The sequence below is a fragment of the Anastrepha obliqua genome, chromosome 1 (assembly GCF_027943255.1).
Source record: "Anastrepha obliqua isolate idAnaObli1 chromosome 1, idAnaObli1_1.0, whole genome shotgun sequence".
NCBI classification, from domain to species: Eukaryota; Metazoa; Arthropoda; class Insecta; order Diptera; family Tephritidae; genus Anastrepha; species Anastrepha obliqua.
The window spans coordinates 107,416,319-107,439,423 of NC_072892.1; the positions used below are offsets into that span (position 1 = coordinate 107,416,319).

At 34.9% G+C, this 23,105-nt stretch overlaps 1 protein-coding gene across 1 annotated transcript in view; it reads left to right on the plus strand.

Annotated features, from left to right (window-relative positions):
• The window catches only part of LOC129235432 (rootletin), a 71,380-nt gene that overhangs the window by 33,475 nt on the left and 14,800 nt on the right, over positions 1-23,105 (plus strand). Inside the window, exons 2-4 of the mRNA XM_054869266.1 lie at positions 13,863-14,348; positions 15,047-15,355; positions 20,524-21,444. Of these exons, the coding sequence (XP_054725241.1) occupies positions 13,863-14,348; positions 15,047-15,355; positions 20,524-21,444 (1,716 nt within the window). The remainder of the gene's footprint in view (positions 1-13,862; positions 14,349-15,046; positions 15,356-20,523; positions 21,445-23,105) is intronic.

Sequence of the window (23,105 nt, forward strand, 5' to 3'; positions counted from 1 at the left end):
GAAATTAATTGAAGAAAATCCATCAATTACTTTAAAAAATATAAAAAGAAATTTTGAGAATAAAAACGTCAACGTGACCATAAGGATAAATACTTCAGCCCATATAATAGTTCCAACAACAAGAGGAAGAAATGTTTCATTAATTTTAGCCATGAATTTAAATGGTATTATACATTCTCAAAAAAGTCACAAGGTGTTAAATCACAAGATCTCGGTGGCCAATTGTGATCACCTTTTCGAGAGATAACACGGTCCGGAAACTTTTTCCGTAAAAGATCAATGGTTTCGTTGTTTGTGTGGCACGTAGCGCCGTCTTGTTGACAATAAACGTTGTCCAGATCAATACCATCCAATTCCGGCCATAAAAAATCGTTAATCATCTCTCGATAGCGCAATCCATTCACCATTAATACCTGTTATTGGAAAACCATTTATTTAGATGAACATCGACTATTTTCTATTTTAACCGCAAAATGTGCTAATATGTATTACGATGGATTGAACAGACAGATGTATTGTACAAATATAATATAATATATACCTACATACATACATCCTTCATGGATTCAGATTGCATCTCCGAGCCCAACTTCCTCAATAAATCTTAGTATTTGTCCTATTTTATTGAGTTTTATTTCATGCACTGGTAAAATATAATATAATAATTATCTTCCTCGCTACAGAACCTGCAAGAGCCATTGGAGTATATTTCTAGGTTATTAAGATGATGTTTCAATCTACAGTTCCAAGTTAGGATTCCCGTTATGATTCCGAAATTATTCTTGTTCGATTCCATAAATCTTTAAATCGGTTTATCTTTCTACTTCTTCCTAGTCTTTGTCTTTTTTGTACTTCTTGAAAAAGGGAGGAGAAGTTACCCTCTGCTAGGCCTTAAAATAGCTGCGCGCCTATAACAACTTCCCACATTTGTTGTCTTACAACTCCCCATTTTTTTAAATGGCCGCGTAGTCATAAACACATCGAACGTTCATGCCCAAGTGAATGTGTAAATTCAAAGCAAATAGGACAATTAGTAATTTGTATATATTAACATTTGCAATTTGCTTCAACAACTGATCGAATGTATCGCAAAACAAATGATGAAAAAAACTTACCGAGAAATTCCGAAACACAGTGACTGGAGAGACGCGTCGAATGCGTGTAAATATGACCAATGCCAGCTGAAAAGTGAGATCGCATCGAGAACACTTGTTGACACTTAAAATCGAATGTAAACAAATGAATAATGCCGAAAGGTAACAATGTCTCACAACTCCCCATTTTCCCCTATACATTGACAATTCATCTTGGAAAGACTTACGCCTCACTAATCCGTGAAACAATGGATTATTTACTGCGTCCTCGTTTCGGTGAGCAATTTATCTCCCTTGACCATCAAGGTCGTATCATATCACACCTTCGGCCTTTATTTATGGGTATGTAAAGTCTAAATGATTTGTAGATTAACCAGATTCTATTGAGGCATTGGAAGCTAACATTACTAAAGTTATTCACGAGATACCAACCGAAGTCTTCCAGCGAGCTATTCAAAATTGTTCTTTACGGATGACCGAATTACGGCGCAGTTTCGGCGAACATTTGTAAGGTTAAAAATTTGAAACATTAAGAAATAAATGTCATAGATGGTTCATAAAAATAATAAAGATTGCCTAATCAGTTTGAATTTTCGTTGTTTTATTTCAATTTAAAATTTGATACCTCTAAATTGATCACCCTTTAGTTCTCTGAACATAGAAATCGGCAATTCAATATTTTGTTATTTATGTTTCCTGTAAACTGTGCAATAATTTAATGAGCAACAATAACAAAAAAATGTATTAGAAAAATAATGGAGGCCAGTATTCCAAATTTAACCCCTCCAAAGTAATTTATTCTGATTATAAAAATATTTTATATTTGAATGTGTATTATGTTGAAAAATACTAAAATTTTATGAAAAAATGTAAATACTGAAGTAAAATGTGCTTTCTTCTCTTCATCTTGATTATCGCTTTAATAACCAGTGCGTTTTTTGCTGAGCTCTGGAAGGCGTGAGAACTGGAAGTCAATTAGAGACAACCAAGTCTTTTTTCACTTTCTATTTCCATCCAAAAGAGGGCTTTCTCCGTCTCAGCTACCAACTACTGGTATCGCATAGAATACTTTCAAGACCTGGAGCGCTTAAATACGTTTGAACGATGTGACGTACCCAGCAGGTCTGCCATCTATGTCGCCGTAAAAATCATACAGCTCATTCCTCTTTCACCTGCGATAAGTCTTCCTTAGAATATTTCTTCCGAACTCTTTAAGGCCTTCCTAATCAAACATTGTAATACTTGTACATTGGGAAGGGCTTGATGATAGATTTATAAAGTGTTGACTTCGTTCGTTGGATGAACACTTTACTTATTAATTACTTACTTAATCGAATTTAGAACTTATTTGCAAGAGAAATTCTCCTGTGATATTATTATTGGTGTGCATGCGTCAATATCGTCGATATTTACATCATCAATTGCACGTTCTTAAAAATTTGTGCCAGAGCGATTGAATCTGCAACTCTGATAAAGCCCAATGAGTTCATTGACGGTAGGCTTCAGTCTTTCACATAACATGCTCGATGGAACCTTATGTGTATAAATTATTAGAACAATGAACTCGAAAACAATTTTTTATGACATGCTTTTTATTACCGCCTCCACATGGCAGACGGCTTTTATGTCATCTGTCTGTACGCACATCTTCGAACGAATACGAACGTGCTTTAATAGAAAGGAGATAGAAGGAGGAATAGACTTTAAAATCCGCAATTTTTTCAAGGTATTAGAATTAATGATTAAAAAATTACCCGAATTTGTGAACAATACAAAATGATGCAGTAATCACCTATGACAATATTCGTTTATTTATTATATTTAAGTCTTATGTTCACTTAAGCATATTGACAATTCTGTGCTTAAACTACGAGAATTAATGCAACACTAAAATTATTCTTCCATAATTTAGAAGTAGGAGCATTTTTACCGATTGAATGTAACTGATTCAAATTAACGAAAATAGAAAGAATATTATAAATTTATTAAAATTATAAATTTAGACTTAGACAAAAAAAAAATCAAAGGTTAAAGAATTTGAAAGGAAATTCAGTTCTGTTAAGGTTCTTTCATATTTTTCATGTATTTATTTATGTATTTTTGAGGAAAAAAATTATAACGCTGAAATGATTAAATTAAGTTCCGGCATTGTTCAACATAAAAAGATTTTCAATAAAGATGCTTCTATATTGATCTTGCGAAGAGTAGGTGAAAATCTATATGAGAGCGCTCCAACAATAACAAAGGAAGTTGAAAAATATCTTGGGGAAAAATGCCATTCCGAAACTGTCCGCAGAGTGCTTATTTCCAAGGATACACGACGCTCATCAGTACCAAAAACCATACAATCTAAGATTAGCATGTTTTCTGAAGGAATCGTAGATTTCACTTTTACTGGCATTCAAATCTTAAAATATTCAAATCTATAAATTTTTCGAGTACAGTAGGTTCTGTTTTTATGCGGCTTTTTTTATGCGGTTTTGAAATAGTGCGGTTTTTTTTTAAATTACAAAATGCATGTCGACCTATCGGGAATTGTACATATAAACAAGATTCTAAACCAGCTAAGCAAAAACTCATCACAGATTATATCAAAAATGCTAACCCTACAAGTATGGAATCGCCTGCATAACTATCTAGATCAGACGTGTACATTTCCTAAAGTGACGAAAGTGATTTTACGCCAAATCCTAAACGAACGCGCAACATGTGGGTATTGTCTGATTCTATTTCTGACTTAAATTTATTTTTCGATTCTGACGTTTCTTAAATAATGATATAATTTTCAAAAATACAATATTTTGTTTATGCGATTTTATTTAATTATTTCAGATTCATGCGGCCTATGGAACGTATCTATAGTTATAATATGGGACTAGTACCCTTTTTTATGCGATTTTATTACATTATTTCAGATTTATGCGGTTTTAGCACTTTTGAAACGTATCTATAGTTTTACTATAGAACTAGTAGCTTTTTTATGGTGTTTTTTTTCATGCTGTTTATTTGGGAACGTATCTACCGCATAAAAGCAGAACCTACTGTATTCAGTTTTATAGCTAATTTAATTTCTTCTTCTTTTTGATTGGCCCCATAACCGCTTACGCGATTTTGGCCGAGTTTAATAAAGCGCGTGAGTCATATCTTTCTCGTGCTAACCGGCCCCAGTTGGACACACCAAGTGAAGCCAAGTCCTTCTCCTCTTTATTTGCTGCGCTATGTCTATGTCTTCTTAAAGCTCATACAGCTCATTGTTCCATCGCCTACGATACTCGCCGTCACCCACGTGCAAAGGTCCAAGGAATCCGTCGTAGGATATTGTCATCGTCCAAGCTTCTGCGCCATACGTAAGAGAGAGAGAGAGAGGACTTTCACATTCAATTGCCTACTTAGTCCAAAATAGCACTTGTTGGCAAGGATGACATTTTTACTGCGAGACTATGAAAAACAGATTAATGCTAACAATTATGTTTTATTTTAGAAATTCAATTAAAAATAATTTATATTTATACTTAAGCTTATTTCGTGTTGGTGTAGAAAATGTAATATTTCTCACAGTTTACAAAAAAAAAATTATATTAGAGAATAATTAGAAACTAGTTAAACAATTCATTTAGTAACACTCTGAAAGAATATTTTGTGAAAAAAATCAAAGCCAATAGTTTATGAAAGCAAATTAAATTCCCTCAAAGTTCTAGAAACCGGAGCTTTGGAAGCATAATTAAATCTAACCATCTCTAACCAGAAATTATCAAGATTTCATAAGCTTTATTGAGGAATATTGAAATTAGTTTTCTCGAGTAAGGACGAGGACTGAAACGCCCCGCTTATCAAATCAAAAACGAAAGTGAGGGAGAGAGTAGTCCTTCTACTACCTAATGATTTTACGTTCATGAGTAATGGATCAATGAAGTACAAAAAACGCAAATCATATCAGACAAATATTTTTTGGACACATTCAGGACTACTAATATGGCATCCATAATATCTCGCCAAAATAAAGACAGCATACCAAGAGAACGCACAACAAAGTTATATCACCACTTTGCAGCAACACGGCGCAAACCGAAATAATGTACTACTTATACAATGTATTGAATGGATCCATAAGCAATGTTCAAGTCCTCTGCCAGTTGCATGATGGTCTGATGGTTAATTAGCTAAGCCAAGCCAAGCTAAGCTCTTAATCAAATAACATCCATATCATAACGTTTATATACCAAGTTTAAAGTGAATAGATATCCTTATTCTCCATAAGAAAAATTTCATATTTTATTTGAGCATAGATATCTCCGATGCATTAATATTTATGCATACATACAATATATATAGTATGTATGTATGTATCTTCAAACGAAAATTTTTTGGCATTACTACTCCACCATAAAATTTATGAATAATTTCGTTTCTACTCGGAACTGTGCATGCACCTACATACACACATCTGCAGAAACATAATTATGTATATTTGTAGTGACATACACACCATCTTGTCTAATTCATTCGTATTTATGCCATTTCTAGCTCACAATAACCAATAACCGCAGTTACTACGACGAGTATTACTTTCTACTCATAATTCCACATACTTGTGACAACAGTATAAATAAAATCAATGCCCGTGTCCCTGGATACCAGGAATTTGTTAATTCAATTGTTTACTTTACGGCAAGTTTTGGGAATAAACCACATTGCTAAAAACTTTGTCGAAGGGTTTTACTAATTTAGTTTTTTCAAGTTGGGCATTAGTGAAGGTTTAGAATTTTTCTTGCGGACTTGATAGGTCCAGGTTATGTGTGGAATAGACAACTAAAGTGAATGGAGAGGTAAATATGAAAATATGTTTTAAAATGAAAACAAATCAACTTTCGTTAGAATGTGTGTATGTGTGTGAAAAATCGCTGAATCGTATGATTTTGTTTTTAATTCTGGTATAAAATCGCAGGATGCAGAAAAACTACCGTAATCGATTGTGATTTTCTGTGTTCGGGTTTGTGAGCTTGAATCCAACTTCGGAGATGTAGATGTGGCGAGAGTTATAATGAATTTTTGCATTGAGGGAGCTTTTATAAAAATCAGAGACTGCAAAAATTTGTAAGGAAAAAGTCGCTAACCTCGAATTGGAGGAGAAGTTGAAGAAATTGTCGATACATTTTTCAGTGTAAATTAATAAATTAGTCTATTGTGATCTTGGGAATTTAGCCATATTGATTATCGCCCACTTCTTACTCTCTCTGCCTGCATGTTAGTCATACAAATTTTGTTTAGATATGTATTTCTAACTCTCTTTTTGGCGACAAATACTTTTTGATCTTAGATTATTTAGCAGACATAAGTACATTTTTTCTGCCGGAAGCCAAACCCGAGGCGATTTTAAGAAATAATCTTACACTCTAACGTCAAATGAGAGCAAGAGAGGTAAGGAGCAACTCGTCCTGTTTTTAAAGAAGAAGAAGAATTTTAAAGTTAAAAAAAGCGTGGAAAAGTTATCTCCATGATTTTGTTTCTGTGAGTCAGTCGCACTGTACTGAGTTACCATGCGAAATTTGAACGCTGCTTGTCACTATGTTTGTGTTGTGTTTGTTAATTATACGAGGTGTGTTCAAAAAGTATCGCGAATTTTTGTGTTTTTTTCAAAAATTATTTATTTAATATTAATATTCTATTTTGTCCCCTTCAAAGTAATCCCCATCAGATATTATGCACTTGTGCCAACGTTTTTTCCAATCTTCGAAGCACTTCAAAAAATAATTTTTTTTATCTTGTTCAGCTCCTCCTTCGATGCCGTCTTTATCTCGTCATTTGTAGCGTAGCGTCGTCCTTTCATGGGCCTCTTCAGTTTCGAGAACAAGAAAAAGTCACAGGGGGCCAGATCTGGGGAATACGGTGGCTGTGGCATCATTAGTGTGTTGTTTTTGGCCAAAAAGTCACGCACAAGCAACGAGAAGGGGCATTATTGTGATGTAAGAGCCAATTTTTGTTCTTCCACAAATCCGGGCGTTTCTGGTGGATTGCTTCGCCCAAATTGCGCATAACTTGCAGGTAATATTCCTTATTGACCGTTTTACCCTGTGGCAAGAACTTATGATGCACAACGCCCCTACAATCGAAGAAAACGGTAAGCAAAACTTTTATATTCGACCGAACTTGGCGCGCTTTTTTCGGTCTTGGTTCGTGCGGCAGCTTCCAATAAGATGATTGAGTTTGGTTTCCATGTCATAACCATAAACCCACGATTCGTCACCAGTTATGACGCTCTGGACCAAATTTGGGTCGTCGCGGACAGAGTCCAATATCTCATTAGCAATGTTCATGCGATGCTGCTTTTGGTCGAAATTGAGCAGTTTTGGTACGAATTTTGCGGCGACCCCTCCCACGCTCAAATCATTGAAAAAAAATCGAATGGCACGAGCCAATCGATATGTCTAGGTCCTCAGTAACTTCTCTAACTGTGATTCGACGATTGGCCAATACCATTTTCTTCACTTCATCAATTTTTTCGACTGTTGTTGAAGTGCTCGGGCGCCCGGCACGCTTTTCGTCGTTCGCATCTTCTTGGCCTTCTGAGAACATTTTGTACCACTGATTAACGTTGCTTTGGTCCAAAGTATCTTCTCCGTATGCCACATTCGGAATGCAAAGTAGCTTCTCCGTATGACACATTCGTAATGCATCCGCACACTTTCGTGTTTCACACAATATTTGATACAGGTTCTTTGATGCCTCTTTTTGAATAGGTAAAAATCGAAGACGAGCCGAAACAAGTGCAAGCAAAGCAGCTGTCAACAATTAACGGAAAATTCAAAATGGCCGAACTCGTCGGCATGAGTGAGAGACATGAGTACCAACATATCGCCACAAAAAAATCAAAATTCGAATATGCGTAACCTGCGAAAATTCAAAATTCGCGATACTTTTTGAACACAACTCGTATGCAGTCATAGCAGTCGTTGAGTGCTCTTCTAAAATTCTGTTGAGTTTTTTTTAAAGTGCTTTGAAAAAAGTTAAATTGTAAAAATCGATGAAGTACATCACATCTGGTGATGGCACATAACTTTTCGAATACGAATTAAGAGTTCGAAAAGCATACACCAAAGTCGTTCCAAAATTCCGGTCATGCTGGGGTTTTGTGTTTTATTGGTTATTTTAGACGCTGTTTCTATGAATTCTTTTTTAAGAGGCACACTGTGGATAAGGAGAATAAGCTCCGCAAAAGGCTAGACGGGTAGAATAACGATTCGCCAACTCCTCCTAACGATTACCGTTTTGCAGGAATTTTTTAAGCACCATGCCTATCTGAAAGCTTGTACCATCTAATTTGTGCCTGTTTCTGAAGCTTAAATTGATCACCTCGAGGAATGCGACTATTACTTAGGAAAGAGCATGCAATAATGAGGCAGAGAATTTATATTTTAGAGAAAGTCATGATGTACATTTACAAAATGCTGAACGAGCAAGGAACTGTCTTGCAGAGAACCAGAAAAAAGCAAAGGAAAATGCCAAGAAATATTATGGATTGCCTTTGATTTGCAAAAAGTATGTCTGTATCCCGAACGGGGGCTGGCGTAGCCGAATGGGTTGGTGCGTGACTACCATTCGGAGTTCAGTACCATTAAAGTAACATTGACATGGATGGAAATTGCTCAGTACCACAAATGTTTGGTATCGAGTCATTCCTCTTTACCAAATGACTGTGACTTTGAGTTGAGCATTATTATGAATTGATAGAAAAGTGTAGAATAAGAAATACATTTTTGATAAAACGAAAGTCGCAGCCGGATTTTATTTCAACGAATTTGTCTCTTGGTTACCAATACAATGGGTAAGATTCTTGAAAGAAGAATTTAATAAAATTTTCTATAAAACTTTTGTAGATGATTCTAAATTGCACGTTTTGGATCTTTAACCTAAAAGAGAAAGGCCAAAAATATATGGAAATGTTAAACTACCTTCTGAAGTAAAAGATATAGATATTATATGTTTACTATCCTCCTGTTTTACAGGAACATTTTAAGAAACTTAAAAACTCGAATTGTTAAAAATGTTCTTTATTGTTTTAAGTCATTTATAGGCATTCTACTAATTTTGAAAATGTCGTATGAAACTAAAAAAAAATGTCATATTCATAAAAAATACACTTTCTTTTAATATGTTCAAATGCAATTCATTAAATATCTCGAAACATTAAATATACGACTTAGACCACTTTCATGATTATGGGCACATATATCCATATATGTATAAGTATGGTACATAAATGTGCTACATATTTACAGCGAAATTTCGAAACCTTGTATTCAAAAATTTTTTTTTATTTAAATTGCAGTTTTCTTGAAGTAAACAATCATTGAACGCTGCTGCTGAATACAAAGTAAACACTCTCATGATATTTGATGGCCATAAACTTGGGTTCGAACTTGCACCTTTCGGGTTAAGAGTACCACAGGTTAGAAGGATGGTCTCTTCTTTATCTAATGTTGGCCCCATCGTTTTTATCGCTTACCATCTTTTCGCATGCTCCTTATATCTTCACCTCAACATCTCTCTTTTTATGGTATATGTAATTTTGATGAAAGAGTTTTGTACCGTAACACCTGCCAGTTAGAGAACTGATGGTTTTAGTACACAGTTAGAATAACAATAACATTGGCTGGTCAATTCCTACGAAATATACCTAATTTCGTTAGGTAAATATACAAAAAGGCGGCCGCCGTAGCCGAATGGGTCGGAGCGTGACTACCATTCGGATTTCAGAGAGAACGTAGGTTCGAATCTCGGTGAAAGACCAAAGCGGTCGCCCCTCGTCAGGCAATGGCAAATCTCCGAGTGTATTTCCGCCATGAAAAAGCTCCTCATAAAAAAAAATCTGTAGTTCGGAGTCGGCTTGAAGATGTAGGTTCTTCCATTTGTGGAACACATCACAACTAAGAGGAGGAGCTCGGCCAAACACCCAAAAGGGGTGTATGCGCCAATTATATATACATATACATATATACCATATATATATAAATTTATACACATAAATATACAAAAAAGACTTACTTCATAAGTAATCGTTGGCTAGGAATCTTACAATTGGCTATTAAAGGTAAAATTGAATATCCTCTAACTCAATCCAGGCTCATGGCAGACTAATAAGTGGATGTACTTACGGGACACCGTCTTACTGCAAAGTCAGAACTGCTAATTGAATTCTAGAACTATCTCGGTTTTGTCTTTTTCTCTCCTTGGGAAATATTGTTACATGTTACGAAATAGTGTATCAGGAGAATGATTGATACCTTCTGCATAATACAATCCTTTGGCCACACTAGAAACGATCCTTTGGATCCTGACATCTATCTGAGGTTTATGTTGATCCTTTCTCTAACTTATGCAAATATTCGCGTGCCATTGGTCAAGCTTTCTCGAGTTACGTATCTCATCCTGCAAATGGAGGGACCAATGGTTTTATGTGGTTTTCGAATGGTACATGGGTGTATCAGATGATTTTTTTCATGCGAGAAATAAAGAAAAACATTTTTCTATCATTTCAAATTTCATATTTACTCTGGGCATCAAAGCCGGCACCAAACGTCTGCACCAAACTGCGCACCGGGCCAGTTTTATCGTACAGCCCATTTCTTCTGGGGAAAATTAACCTAGATGTTCTCGCTCCAGTATCAAGGTATTTAGGCCTCTGTTTTAAAGCAAATAAAAAAAATTACGACTTTAACGAACCTTTTCGATCCTTACAGCAACACTTTAACTCTTACTCTAGCACTTTTGACATATCATACTCGTTTTTCACTATTCTCTCTTAATAAATGAAGGACGACGATATATCTCTAACTTTTCATTTAGCTAAGGATTTTTTCTGTAGCTGAACAGTTTTACATCTCTATGCTTAACAATAAAAAACCCTGCTTGTAATGATCCGTGCATCAAGCGGACTGCGTTCCTTGTGTCGGTTGCGGGTAAATAGGGCATTCGTTGGATTTATTATAAGAAAAAAAAATGGAAAAAAATAAACTTAAAAATTGTCTATCCTGTATGGTATTAAGCTTACAAAAAATGGGTTTTTCCTGTTTAACTTTAGTGGGTAAGTACGTTGGATAGCAATGACGTGGGAAGTAATTAGTAATGGCGAAATCGTAGCAACCCCTTATCGTCCTGTGCGAAGAGTTTGAAGGCAAGATTAGAATAGGATAGAACATGAAATAGTACCCGAGCAAATGAGGTAGGAATAAACTTATTTGGACCTAATAGCAGATATTTTATATGGCGCGAGACCGATATGGAGCTCAAACCACAAAATTTGCGAGCTGCTATAGATGCGGCGGTGGCAACGTTATGGTTTGGGCATGTATGTCATCAAATGGAAATGGAGATTTGACTTTTATCGAAGAAACAGTGAACACATATGTTTATTTACATCTACAAGAAAATTTGGTTCAAAGCGCTAGAAAATTACAAGTTGAACATGACTTTTGTTTTTATCAAGATAACGACCCTAAGCACAAGTCACAACTAATACAAACATTGTTAATACTTGTATATAAAGTGTTTCCACATTGTTGTAAATTCTGCACAATCACCGGATTTCACCGCCATCGAAAATTTATGGTGGGTTTTGAAGACAAATATGACGTCCGTAACAAAGCTGAAGTTTCTTGCATTACAAGGAAATGAATGGACAATTTTATGTTGAGATATAACAGAAACACCAAAATTAAGAAAAACAGTTTTCTAATAGCGGTCGCCCCTCGGCAGGCAATGGCAAACCTCCGAGTGTATTTCCGCCATGAAAAAGCTCCTCATAAAAATATCTGCCGTTCAGAGTCGGCTTGAAACTGTAGGTCTCTCCATTTGTGGAACAACATCAAGACGCACACCACAAATAGGAGGAGGAGCTCGGCCAAACACCCAAAAAGGGTATACGCGCCAATTATATATATATATATATATATATATATATAACAGAAAACAAAATAAATAAAATATCTGCATACCTTGTTTCTCCTTTTTAGCAAAATATACAATAATATTATGCAATATAGAACAGTTTACAAAAAAATCGTATCTGTATCAAATAAGGTGTGAGTGACTGTATATTAAAGAATTTGTGTTCCGAATACGATAGTAGGCATTTATATGTGCCAAGTTTGGTTGTTACAACAAAATTACAAACACAATGTGAGCTTACAATTAATGCATGAAATATCATGCTTGTGGCAAATAAATCATTCATCGATGTGACACGCCACGGTAGCTTTTATGCAAACGATATGCAAATCGTATAAATCTATGCATCCAGAGCATATTTATTAGAAAACATAATTCTGCACGCATTCATGGTTGCATTTGTGTTTTGTTATTAGATCAATTTATTTAAGCAATAAAAATATATTTGAACATACCAGCTTATGCCATGGTTACACTATGTGCCCAAAAGGGGTTCAATCGTAATATTTAATTAGAAAACGAGAAAAATACTCCTAGGCAACCATTTCCACATATACATATGTATGTACGAGTAACATACATATACAAATAAATTAGCCCATTTCTATGCTAAGGTTTTTTGTGGGGAATATTAAACTATTTCAGTAACTTATAACTAAGAGCAATAACTACCGAAACTATGATATTTGTAAGTTAAATTACAAACAAACAAAAAAAATAACAAAGGTATTTTTTGAAGGCAGTAGTATTTCTAAGAAAATTGTGTCCAGAGAGAGAGACTTTTATTTTGCATTTAAAAGTTACAATAACAGCTCCAAAGAAAGTCTGCATTTAAAAGTTGAGTGGGGCTTATGGGTATTTCTTCTTCTTCTTGATTGGCGCGATAACAGCTTACGAGATTTTGTCCGAGTTTATCAAAGCGCGCCAGTCGTTTCTTTCTCGTGCTAACCGGCTGCAATTGGACACACCAAGTGAAGTGTCTTTCTTCTATCATGGTAAAATCTAGAAGAGCCCGATAATAATGCGGGAGGTTAGCAAGTAACAAATCTTTTGCGGCGCACTCACTCAAATCAAAGCACACTCAACAAGGTTGAAATGACAATCCAGTCGAACTTTATCATGCCTCACTTTTATGTCAAGAAAGTGTAAACAAACTAATTTATCCTTTGTATACTTGTGATACGATTTTGCAAAGCTCAAAGTTTTTGATAGGAGATTTTATTTAATTGGGCCCTTCTAAATTCATTGGCGTTAGGTGTTTTGAAAGAGTTGCTACAGCTTTCGGTATACCAATAATTGAAAACTTCCTTTAGGGTCGCTTAGAGCTCATTTGAAAACTCATTTAAGATTTGAAATGCACGAAGCAAAAAACAATTAAGGGAAAAAACCAAAAAGCATCCAAAAGCATCAACATGAATTACTTTATCATATTTGATGTACGATTTTTCTAAAGAAGTGTCTCAGCGACCCACAAAAAAATTTCAAATGCCGTTATCTTAAAAACTGGATCCAATCTGGGTACCAACGCAGCATGCCATTAAATTTAGAAGGCCTCAATTACGTAGAATCAACCATCAAAACGATTGCAAAAAAAAAATTCGGAAATCTGAGCGCTGTGCTATGATTTGAAATCGGACAGGAACTATGTATGACCCAATCTTCTTTGTAACAGAAATTTTGAAAAGCGGTTTCATATCCCAAACAACGTTAATTGAAAAATAAATTTCAAAATTATCAGCTAATATATATTATCAAAATTATAACTAAACCGCTCACACCAATATTATCTAATTATATATTAATATATATGTTTCTGGTTTTTAGATGCAGGCTTATCGCGATAACTTCAAGCAAACCCCTTGCCCAACAACATTTGAGCAAACTTCGACTGCAAGTCGGTTGCCTTTTTCTAAGTCGAATCGTAACCGAACGAACGCTCCAGATAAAACAACCGGTTGTGGTGCTAACGCAGCTGCTGCATCTGCCGAGACTGGTGCATTACCAACGCCTAGAATGTTAAGCCCAACAACACCGGGGGAGCCTACATCAACGGCTGCCTTACTACGTCAAAATCATGATTTGAGGCAACGTCTCTCAGAGGAGGCGAACAACTATCGACGGCGAATTGACTCCTATAAACAGGCTCAACAAAATCAAGCCAATCTTGTTAGTCGCCTGCAATCGAAAATACAACAATATCGACAGCGTTGTAGCGACTTGGAAGATCGAATGCATGAATCGATTAAACACACACCGGTACCACCTTGCACCCCGAAGATAACCACCGGTCCGACCTCTAGTCAAGTAATGGTAAGTGTTTTATATAAATAAATTAGTCGTAAATAATATGTGCATATGTACTTTGGGGACGTTCGAAAAAAAATCGAAAGAGCATCCTGTATTTGAAAACTTATATGGAGGGCGTCTTGAAAAAAAAAATTTTGGAGCATCAAAGTTCACCAAATCAGTCAAAGCAAAAGCAAAGTTAACATTAGAATTTTATCAAAAGCTATATATGTATAAATATATAGTGTTTCCCGTGCTTCCTAAGGGAAACAAAGGGAAACATTGTATCCATCTATCCATTCATCCTCGTATCCATACAGAAGGACAGACCTCACGTTTGACATAAAAACCCTTAGTTTCGTACACCTGGATACATATAAAGATCTCCTAACCATGTCTAACTACCAAATACAGCGCAAGCTTCCGCTATTCGACTGCGTATGCCATATATCGTTTACGAAAATTTGGTATCAAATGTCAAAATGATCACACATTATTTAAAAAAAAAAGAATTAAAAACTGGGTGGTCCGAAAACTATTTTTTATTTGTTTCGAGTTAGTCCCTAAACAAGCTTTCAAATACGAGATTGTTATTTCAAATTTTTGTGGGCATCCTAATGTACACACATACATACGTACATTACTAATGGTTGTATGCATTGTATTAAGGTATAATGCGAGTATTTAGGAGTTTCAAATAAATTATTACTTTATCATTTTAGTGTTCAACCTCAATGGCATTGGGTCAATCAAGCCTGCCTTGCTCATCTTCGTTGGACTCACCACCATTGACTTGTGCACGGGATTTCATTGTGCATGAAGATAGTGGTGAACTGTGCCGTAAGCTCGAGGATGAGCACAGCAAATGTGAACAACTCATTGCGCAGAATAATACGCTGCGACAGCAATTGGAAGAATCGAATCGAACGAATGAGGCCATAACTAACGATCTACAGAAGTTAACTAATGATTTTTCCAATTTACGAGATGAATTACTTATTAAGGAGGACGAATATAAAGAAGAGGAGCAGGTATGCGTGACGTAGTAATTAGAATATTGCCAGTTATTCTCCAAAGAAGAAATTACAGCTTGCACTGCGAATTATGCTTCGCAATGTATCAGAGTTGTAAAAAGGCAACAGCATATAAAAAATGGATTTATAAGTAGAAAAAATGTATATTGTAAAGTATGTTTTAACCTGATCCCCTTGGTAGTCGAACCTAGTGATTCCTCGATACCTGTATTCGTAAATACTCGATGCTTTTCTTTTGAAGAAAATAGTTTGTTTATGCGATGCTTTCATCGTGTTTGGCACTGGGTTTCGATACCTGTTTGCAGTATTTTCCATACGGCAACGCTATCATAACTATCATTCATCGTAAATAAACAAATTATAAAATAAATCAATTCGATCTCGTCACAGTAGACCAAGTGAATTTCAATTTGCCGTTATTTTCCCCCTGTTAACTTTATTAGTAACTTCTGCGTGTAATTGAAATTGACTTTGCAATGCCTCTAATATCTTCCGCTTGCAAAAATTTCGAAAAATTTTACTCCAATAAACTTGCAGCCTGAAGAGGGTCTGCCCCCGTGCGAAATAGTTTCCTCGAAAGAAGGAGATATAATTGCACAGAAAAAACCGCCTATAAGAAAACATGTAAGGGATTTTTTTGTTTTTTTTTTTACAAATCAGCTAATGAGGATAATTTTTTTGCTTAATAGGTTATTCTAAATATAACAATGTTAATTTTTTCCAAACAAATTATAAAAAAAATATTCATTCAATAGTAAAAATTAAAACAACATTTGTTGATCTTTCTAATTTATATTTTGTTTGATACTTGATTATAGGGAACACTAAAGACTTTAATTCAGTACTCGATACCAGAAACAAGTGAAAGCATCGATACTGAGGTGATATCAAATGATCGTTAGTCGCGTCTTGGAAGTAGAATTTCTCATACGCTCCGGCAATACATTTCCTTCGTATATAAAAAACCATCTGCCTTTTGGATACGGCATAAAAAAGTAGGCCCCCCCATTCGTAGATTAAGTAAAGAGTTCTCATTGTGTTATCGTTTTATTTCTACTGTATTATTAACACAGTTGAAATTATCTTTATGCAAATGGTACCAGAACGGTAGGCAGCGATTGGCAACTTTCAAATGCAGCATCTCTTGCTCTTGTTAACAACTCAGTATTGCCATGGCCTTTGTTGGCATTAGTTGTTTTTTGCTTCGTCAAGAGTCTAAAAAAATGTATGTAGCAGAATTTTTTAGTGTTTATCTATCTGCCTTATTCACCACATTTTCAATTTCTTTCACGCAAGTTTAATGTTCTTTTTATCAGCATTTTATTTTGACAGCCGTCGTATGCCAATTGCATCGCTTTTGTCAGATGTTTACAAAAAAATTTGAAATTGTTCGAATTTGTACAATAATTTTTATTTCGATTCACTCAATTAGTTCGATTTTGCATAAATTTCGTAAAAAAATAATTTAAATCCACTACGGAAATGACAATAGAACGAAAGTGAAAACTACATTTCGTAAAATTGTGAATATTTTTGGTTTGGGAAATAAAAAAGTTAACGCAAAGATTTTAGCCCAGCTGTTCAATAGGAAATGCATTGAAGAAGATCAAACGCAGTTGGAAGTGCCCTTATAGGCAACGAATATGTGATTACAATAAACTGGTATTTATGATATGCCACTCAGTCAAGAAAATAATACATTTTATGCAAACGAAATACCCGGGAGTAATATTGTAGTTTGACGATATGCTGCAGCAATTTGGCCAATTGACCACCAAGCAGACCAGATTTAACTTATTTGTCTGTTTTCGGCTGTGTCATCTCAAAAATAGAAATTATGTAGACAAATTAGAAACCACCGAAGTTTCAAAAAACAACATTCAGCGCAAAATTTCCAAGATAAATTTCACTCAAAAAAATCGAAACGCAAGTGGATGTTTGAGAAATAGCCGTTATCCTTCTTAAAGAGGGTCTACCCCTATACTAAATATATCAGATAATTGATATATGACTAATAGAGAAATTGAATTGAATTTGAAATTTACTATTGCGTAAAGTGGCGATTTCGTCGAAGATGGGACGCGCTCTGATAGGTTTATTGTTGGACAAGTTGGACAAGCCTAAGAGCACTTGTTTCATTACCCAAAAACTGAAGATTATTCGAAAAAAATTCGACCTAAATCAGAAATTTTAATTTCATCTAAAATGTGTTTAATTTGAATTAAAAAAAACTGCAACATCGATTATTTAAAAATTAAAAATTTCACAATTGGATATTTCGATTCTTAAAAAAACTAAAATGGGCATCAAATATATTTTTTTTCCATTGGGTTAAAGTAACTTGAAAAACTCACTTTCTCAGACAGAGTTATTTGCCGCGTAGTTTAATAAAAGTTTATTATAAGCTTAATAATATTTGTTTGTACATCACATTCCTTATTACCCCAAATGTTTGCATAGACATCCTAAAGTCAAGTTGCAATAAAAAGTTATGAACCCAAAAAAATGTCAATGAGAAAAAATATTGGGCAGCCTAATATACATTTGTATGTTTACGTAAATGTCAATATACTCATGCACAATAGCGCAAATACCAATAACATCTACTAATTCAACGAAACTTGCTCATTAGTGTTACCTTGCTCATTGCCGTTGCCTTGCTCATGTGTCGTTACCTTGCTCATTGCCGTTACCTTGAATAAACTGAAAGCGAAAGCGCGGAACGAACGACAAAGCAAACAAAGCAAACGAACGGCAACGTTCGACATCTTGCTCTCTCCTACTTAAGTGAGCGTATATGTGTATGTATATGCGCATATGTACATATACAGGGTTGGCCATATTAAACTGACCCATTGAGTAACCCTATAACTTTTTACTGTAATTTGAAATCTGAGGTTTACGTCAACAAGCCAAAGACACTAGGCGCACTTAAGGCCAATATCCGACGGGAAATAGCCGCCATATCGGCCGAGACGCTGGCCAAAACTATGGAAAACGCCGAAAAACGGGCACATTACGCTATACGAGCTAAGGGCGACCACTTGCGCGATATCATATTCAAAAAGTGATGTAAACGAATCTCCTTGAACTAAATTAAATGTTTTTCACAATGAAACACAAAAAAATGTTTCTTTTTCCATATTTTTTTAATAATCACATGGGTCAGTTTAAGATGGCCAACCCTGTACATATCCAAATACGTTCTAAGGGCGACCACTTGCGCGATATCATATTCAAAAAGTGATGTAAACGAATCTCCTTGAACTAAATTAAATGTTTTTCACAATGAAACACAAAAAAATGTTTCTTTTTCCATATTTTTTTAATAATCACATGAGTCAGTTTAATATGGCCAACCCTGTATATAATAATATAAATTCACGTATTTGTATTTGCATATGCCTTCTTATTGATTATTATTAATTTGATTTACTTGAAGAATTTAAAATAAAACCAAGTTTGTTAATAATATCTGTTGTTTTAATGTTATTATTATTTTTTGACGTGATAACGTCTTATAATTCTATGTAGCCGGCTGCACGCACCAAAAAATGCGTCGTTATCTTGCTCATGCGTCGTTACCTTGCTTGAACAGCATGTTATGTCATGTTATGTTATGTTATGTTATGTTATGTTACGTTATGTTATGTTATGTTATGTTATGTTATGTTATGTTATGTTATGTTATGTTATGTTATGTTATGTTATGTTATGTTATGTTATGTTATGTTATGTTATGTTATGTTATGTTATGTTATGTTATGTTATGTTATGTTATGTTATGTTATGTTATGTTATGTTATGTTATGTTATGTTATGTTATGTTATGTTATGTTATGTTATGTTATGTTATGTTATGTTATGTTATGTTATGTTATGTTATGTTATGTTAAAGTAGATTATGTTATGTTAATGTTAACTCATTCTCTATATCCATACAAAATATCTATCAAACAAATAAAATTAAAATTTTCTTTTGAAAAATGCAACCATTCAATCAGTATTTTCTTATGACGTTATCACGTTAAACTATCGTCAGTAAACCGACTTTACAGACAACCTCTTTTTTTCAATATTTGGTTTTATTTGATTAATATAAATAATTCATAAGCCAATGATAGAAATTACATCTATTCCGTTTAAAAATAACTTAAAAATTAAAAGCAAAAACATTATGCACTTCAAGCACAGCTACCAAGAAAATATTTTTACATTTGCAGTTAATAGCTTTAAGTTATATGTTTTAAAAAATTAAATATGAATCAGAACTTTGTACGACTATCCCGGGCATCTTTAACACCTTGTAATCTACTTCTCATAGGATGAATCAATGGTCCGGGGTATCTCGTGCCATACATTTAAAATAACGTTTTTGAGCTCTGCTCGACACGCTGAGTGGTTTTTTGTAATTTTTTTCTTTAAATATGCCCACAAATTTGTTATTGTATAATATATCCAATACTTTACTGCAATTAAAAAGAAACCACATTCTGGCCATTTGAGCTTTATGTTTTGGATCGTTGTGCTGGTAGAATTTAAACTGAGGTTTGTTGTCAAACTGTGTTGCACTATTTATCAAATGGTATTGCAGACTATTCAAATATTGTTCTCCGTAACATCTCCGTAACATTACTGACAATTTGCCAAAATTCACTGTCGGTATAGTATTCCGCCTTCCTAGTGTTTTTAATGGCTGCCTCTACATTCTATTGAGTCATTCGCTGTGATACAGCATTATTTTAGTCTCATTGCAGAATATCCCATCATCCCGGTAGCTATCTTTTCAATAGGCTGTGTAGAGAGCCAAGACTTTTTTCGAGCAACTCGTGAAGTAGAATTGTGCTTTTGCGAAACTTGGCGGGCTCTTTCATGAAAACCTTCGGCCCCATACTCATCTCTAAGCTCACTAGCAAGATTTCTTGTCGAAATCTGTGGGGTTACGGCTACTTTTTCTTTCTTGACAGCTGAGAGAAGCAATTGTTTTGTTTTTGTATTTTTATTTTTGCATGCTCTAACTGTTTGAGTTAATGAAATATTTGTGAAAAGCTTTCCAAATCCAACAATGTTTATGGGTTTAGTTAAAGAAGTGCAAATAACTTGAATATTTTAGTATGTCAAAACATTTTCTTCACATACTGTACATAATTTTTTATATTCCTTAGGCTTTCAAAGATTACTACAATGGCGAGCATAATCGCCTTCTAAAAATGTGGCGTGAAATTGTTGCTGTGAAACGGGCCTTCAAAGATATGCAGTCGGCAATGAAAAATGAAGTTGGAAAAATGGGCCTAGAAATCGGCAGCGTCGCCAAAGATCTATCGAACTCTTGTGGTGGCCTTTCATTTGTTCTACAGCAAGCGAAACGAGCAACAGACGAAGAACTTGTCGAATCTAGACGTGAAAATAACGATTTGAGGTCGCAACTTGCTACCCTGAAGGTGCAGTATGAAAGCGCACGCCAAGAAGTCCTAGAACGGGATCAACGACTACTCGATCTAATGAATCAGTTGAAAAAACTTGAAGAACGCTGTGCTCAAGCTGAGTCGCAGGCAATGTTGGCCAATCGCTACAACGACGAAATCGAGAGACTGAACAATTCTATAAGAGAAATTGCACAAGCCGTTGTACAAGACGCTGAAAGTGCCGATCGTGAAGGGGACGCTGCAGAGGCGAACGAATCAATGCAGCACATGCATTTAACGCGTGACACTGCCGCTGGCATGACCGTACCTGCGAAATCGCCGCGTCGCAGCTCAGCGCGTGCATCGCAAGCTTTCGCCGAAGGCACCATATCAGCAGTTCAAGCCGCACTACATAAATACCAATTGGCTTTGCATGATATGCAAGTTAAATTTCAAAATGTTAACGAAAATTTACGAAATACTAAAGCACAACTTGAAACAAGTGAAGGCACAAAGGTGCTCTTGACGACGAAAGTGCAACAGCTTACTGAAAAATTGGATGCTAGCAATTCGAAGCTATCTGAATTGTTGAAAGAGAGAGAAAGTCTGCAGAAGACACTAGAGGAAACGCGCCAGCAGAAACAACAAAGTGAACAGGGGCGGCTCGATTTGAATTCTGCGGTATGTTTTACTTTTTCTATATATTTTTAACATATTTAACAGTTCTTCAATTCTACAACTGTATTTCCTTTAATAATTGAAATTTTTGGTAAAAAGTGTTTTATTTCATCAGTTAGTGTACATAACGGAGGATAACCTAATATACATATGTACTTATTATGTATGTATTTAAATATGTACATTATTGCGCATTACTCTTCACACAAGCAAAAAATTGGTACTGTTTTTCCATTAGAATTATGAGATTTATTATATTTCGGAAAAATACTGATATTAATATTAAAAATTTATATTCAAAATACCTTTAAAAATCTCATCGTTTTGGTTCCGTTGAAAAAATTTGTATACAGATCTTTGATACTTAAACTTATCTATCATATACTATAAGCTAATTTTTTGGAAAACTATAATAGTTTTTAAAAACTAACTCTCTTTTTAGAAAACTTGATTTTTGAAGGTATATGGACCATGGCTCATGCAAATCTTGATGTTTTTCCAAAATATTTTGGCATAAGTCTTAAAACATAAAAAAATGTATAATTCCAAATCCAAAAATCCACAACCCTACGTGCGTGCATATATTTTGACCAGCATCAACCAAATACTTAAGATAAGGTCTTGACTTCAAATCGTCACATAAAAGAAATATAAAAAATAATGTTAGGAAAGCCAAAATCCGTATTAAGTGAGAAAGTGAATTTGAGGAGTGACATAGACTGTGAATGTATGCTTGACCCTACCTATTCAGATCTACGCTGAAACTTATGAAAGATATGGTCGATTATCCGCCTGAACCTCGGCACCTTATTATTTTCAAAAGGTCTGAAACAGGAGTTTTTTATGGGAGAGAGTTAAAGAAGCACAAGAAGTTTATTTTCGCGTAATCTCATCACGCCGTTTGAAAATAAAAATCTATGGATGCACATCTGGGTAGATTTTTGAGATTTTCAATATACACCGTAGCTCCACTGAACTGCTGGCGACATAAAATTTCTTGCTCTTTCATACATCAGACAGCAACTTGGCGGTTCTTAGTCTTGCGACAAGTTATAGTTCACCACTTACGGAAGCAATTGGATTGCGGGTTTTTGATAATTTTAAGGGATAGATTCAAGTATTATATATTATATTGATTTAGCTGAGCGAAAAATTGCAAGTGGATTTTCTAGATCCCTTGAACATCTAAATGAAAATACTTTATATTTGGCACCACACAAGCGGTTATAACAAAATTGTCGGTGTTGAATAACCCTAAGTTGGCGATCGAAATTAAGGGCCCTCATTGAACTATATTCACCCGCAGAGAGGGTAAAATGGAATTCATACTCAAAAATGAACTCAAATTAAACTTTGGCAAGGCAAAGCTAAAGAAAAACTTCACCTACGCTGTCATATGGTAAGCTGAGTAAGCTTTGAGTAAAAGTAAATTTACTTAGCAGTTTAGCCGTCCGAAAGTTTGGACATTATTTCGGTCAACAAGAAATTAAGCAAATATCGTGTGATTTATGTTGATTTTGGACGGCCAAGATGGTCAAGCATTTCATTGGTGTTTTCGTATTATGCTGTCAAGATTTATTGTGAATATCTGTCATAAAATAAATTTTGATGTGGAGCGAACGCCACAGTAGCAAATTGTTAGCTGGTAGGTTAGGTTCCTGGAC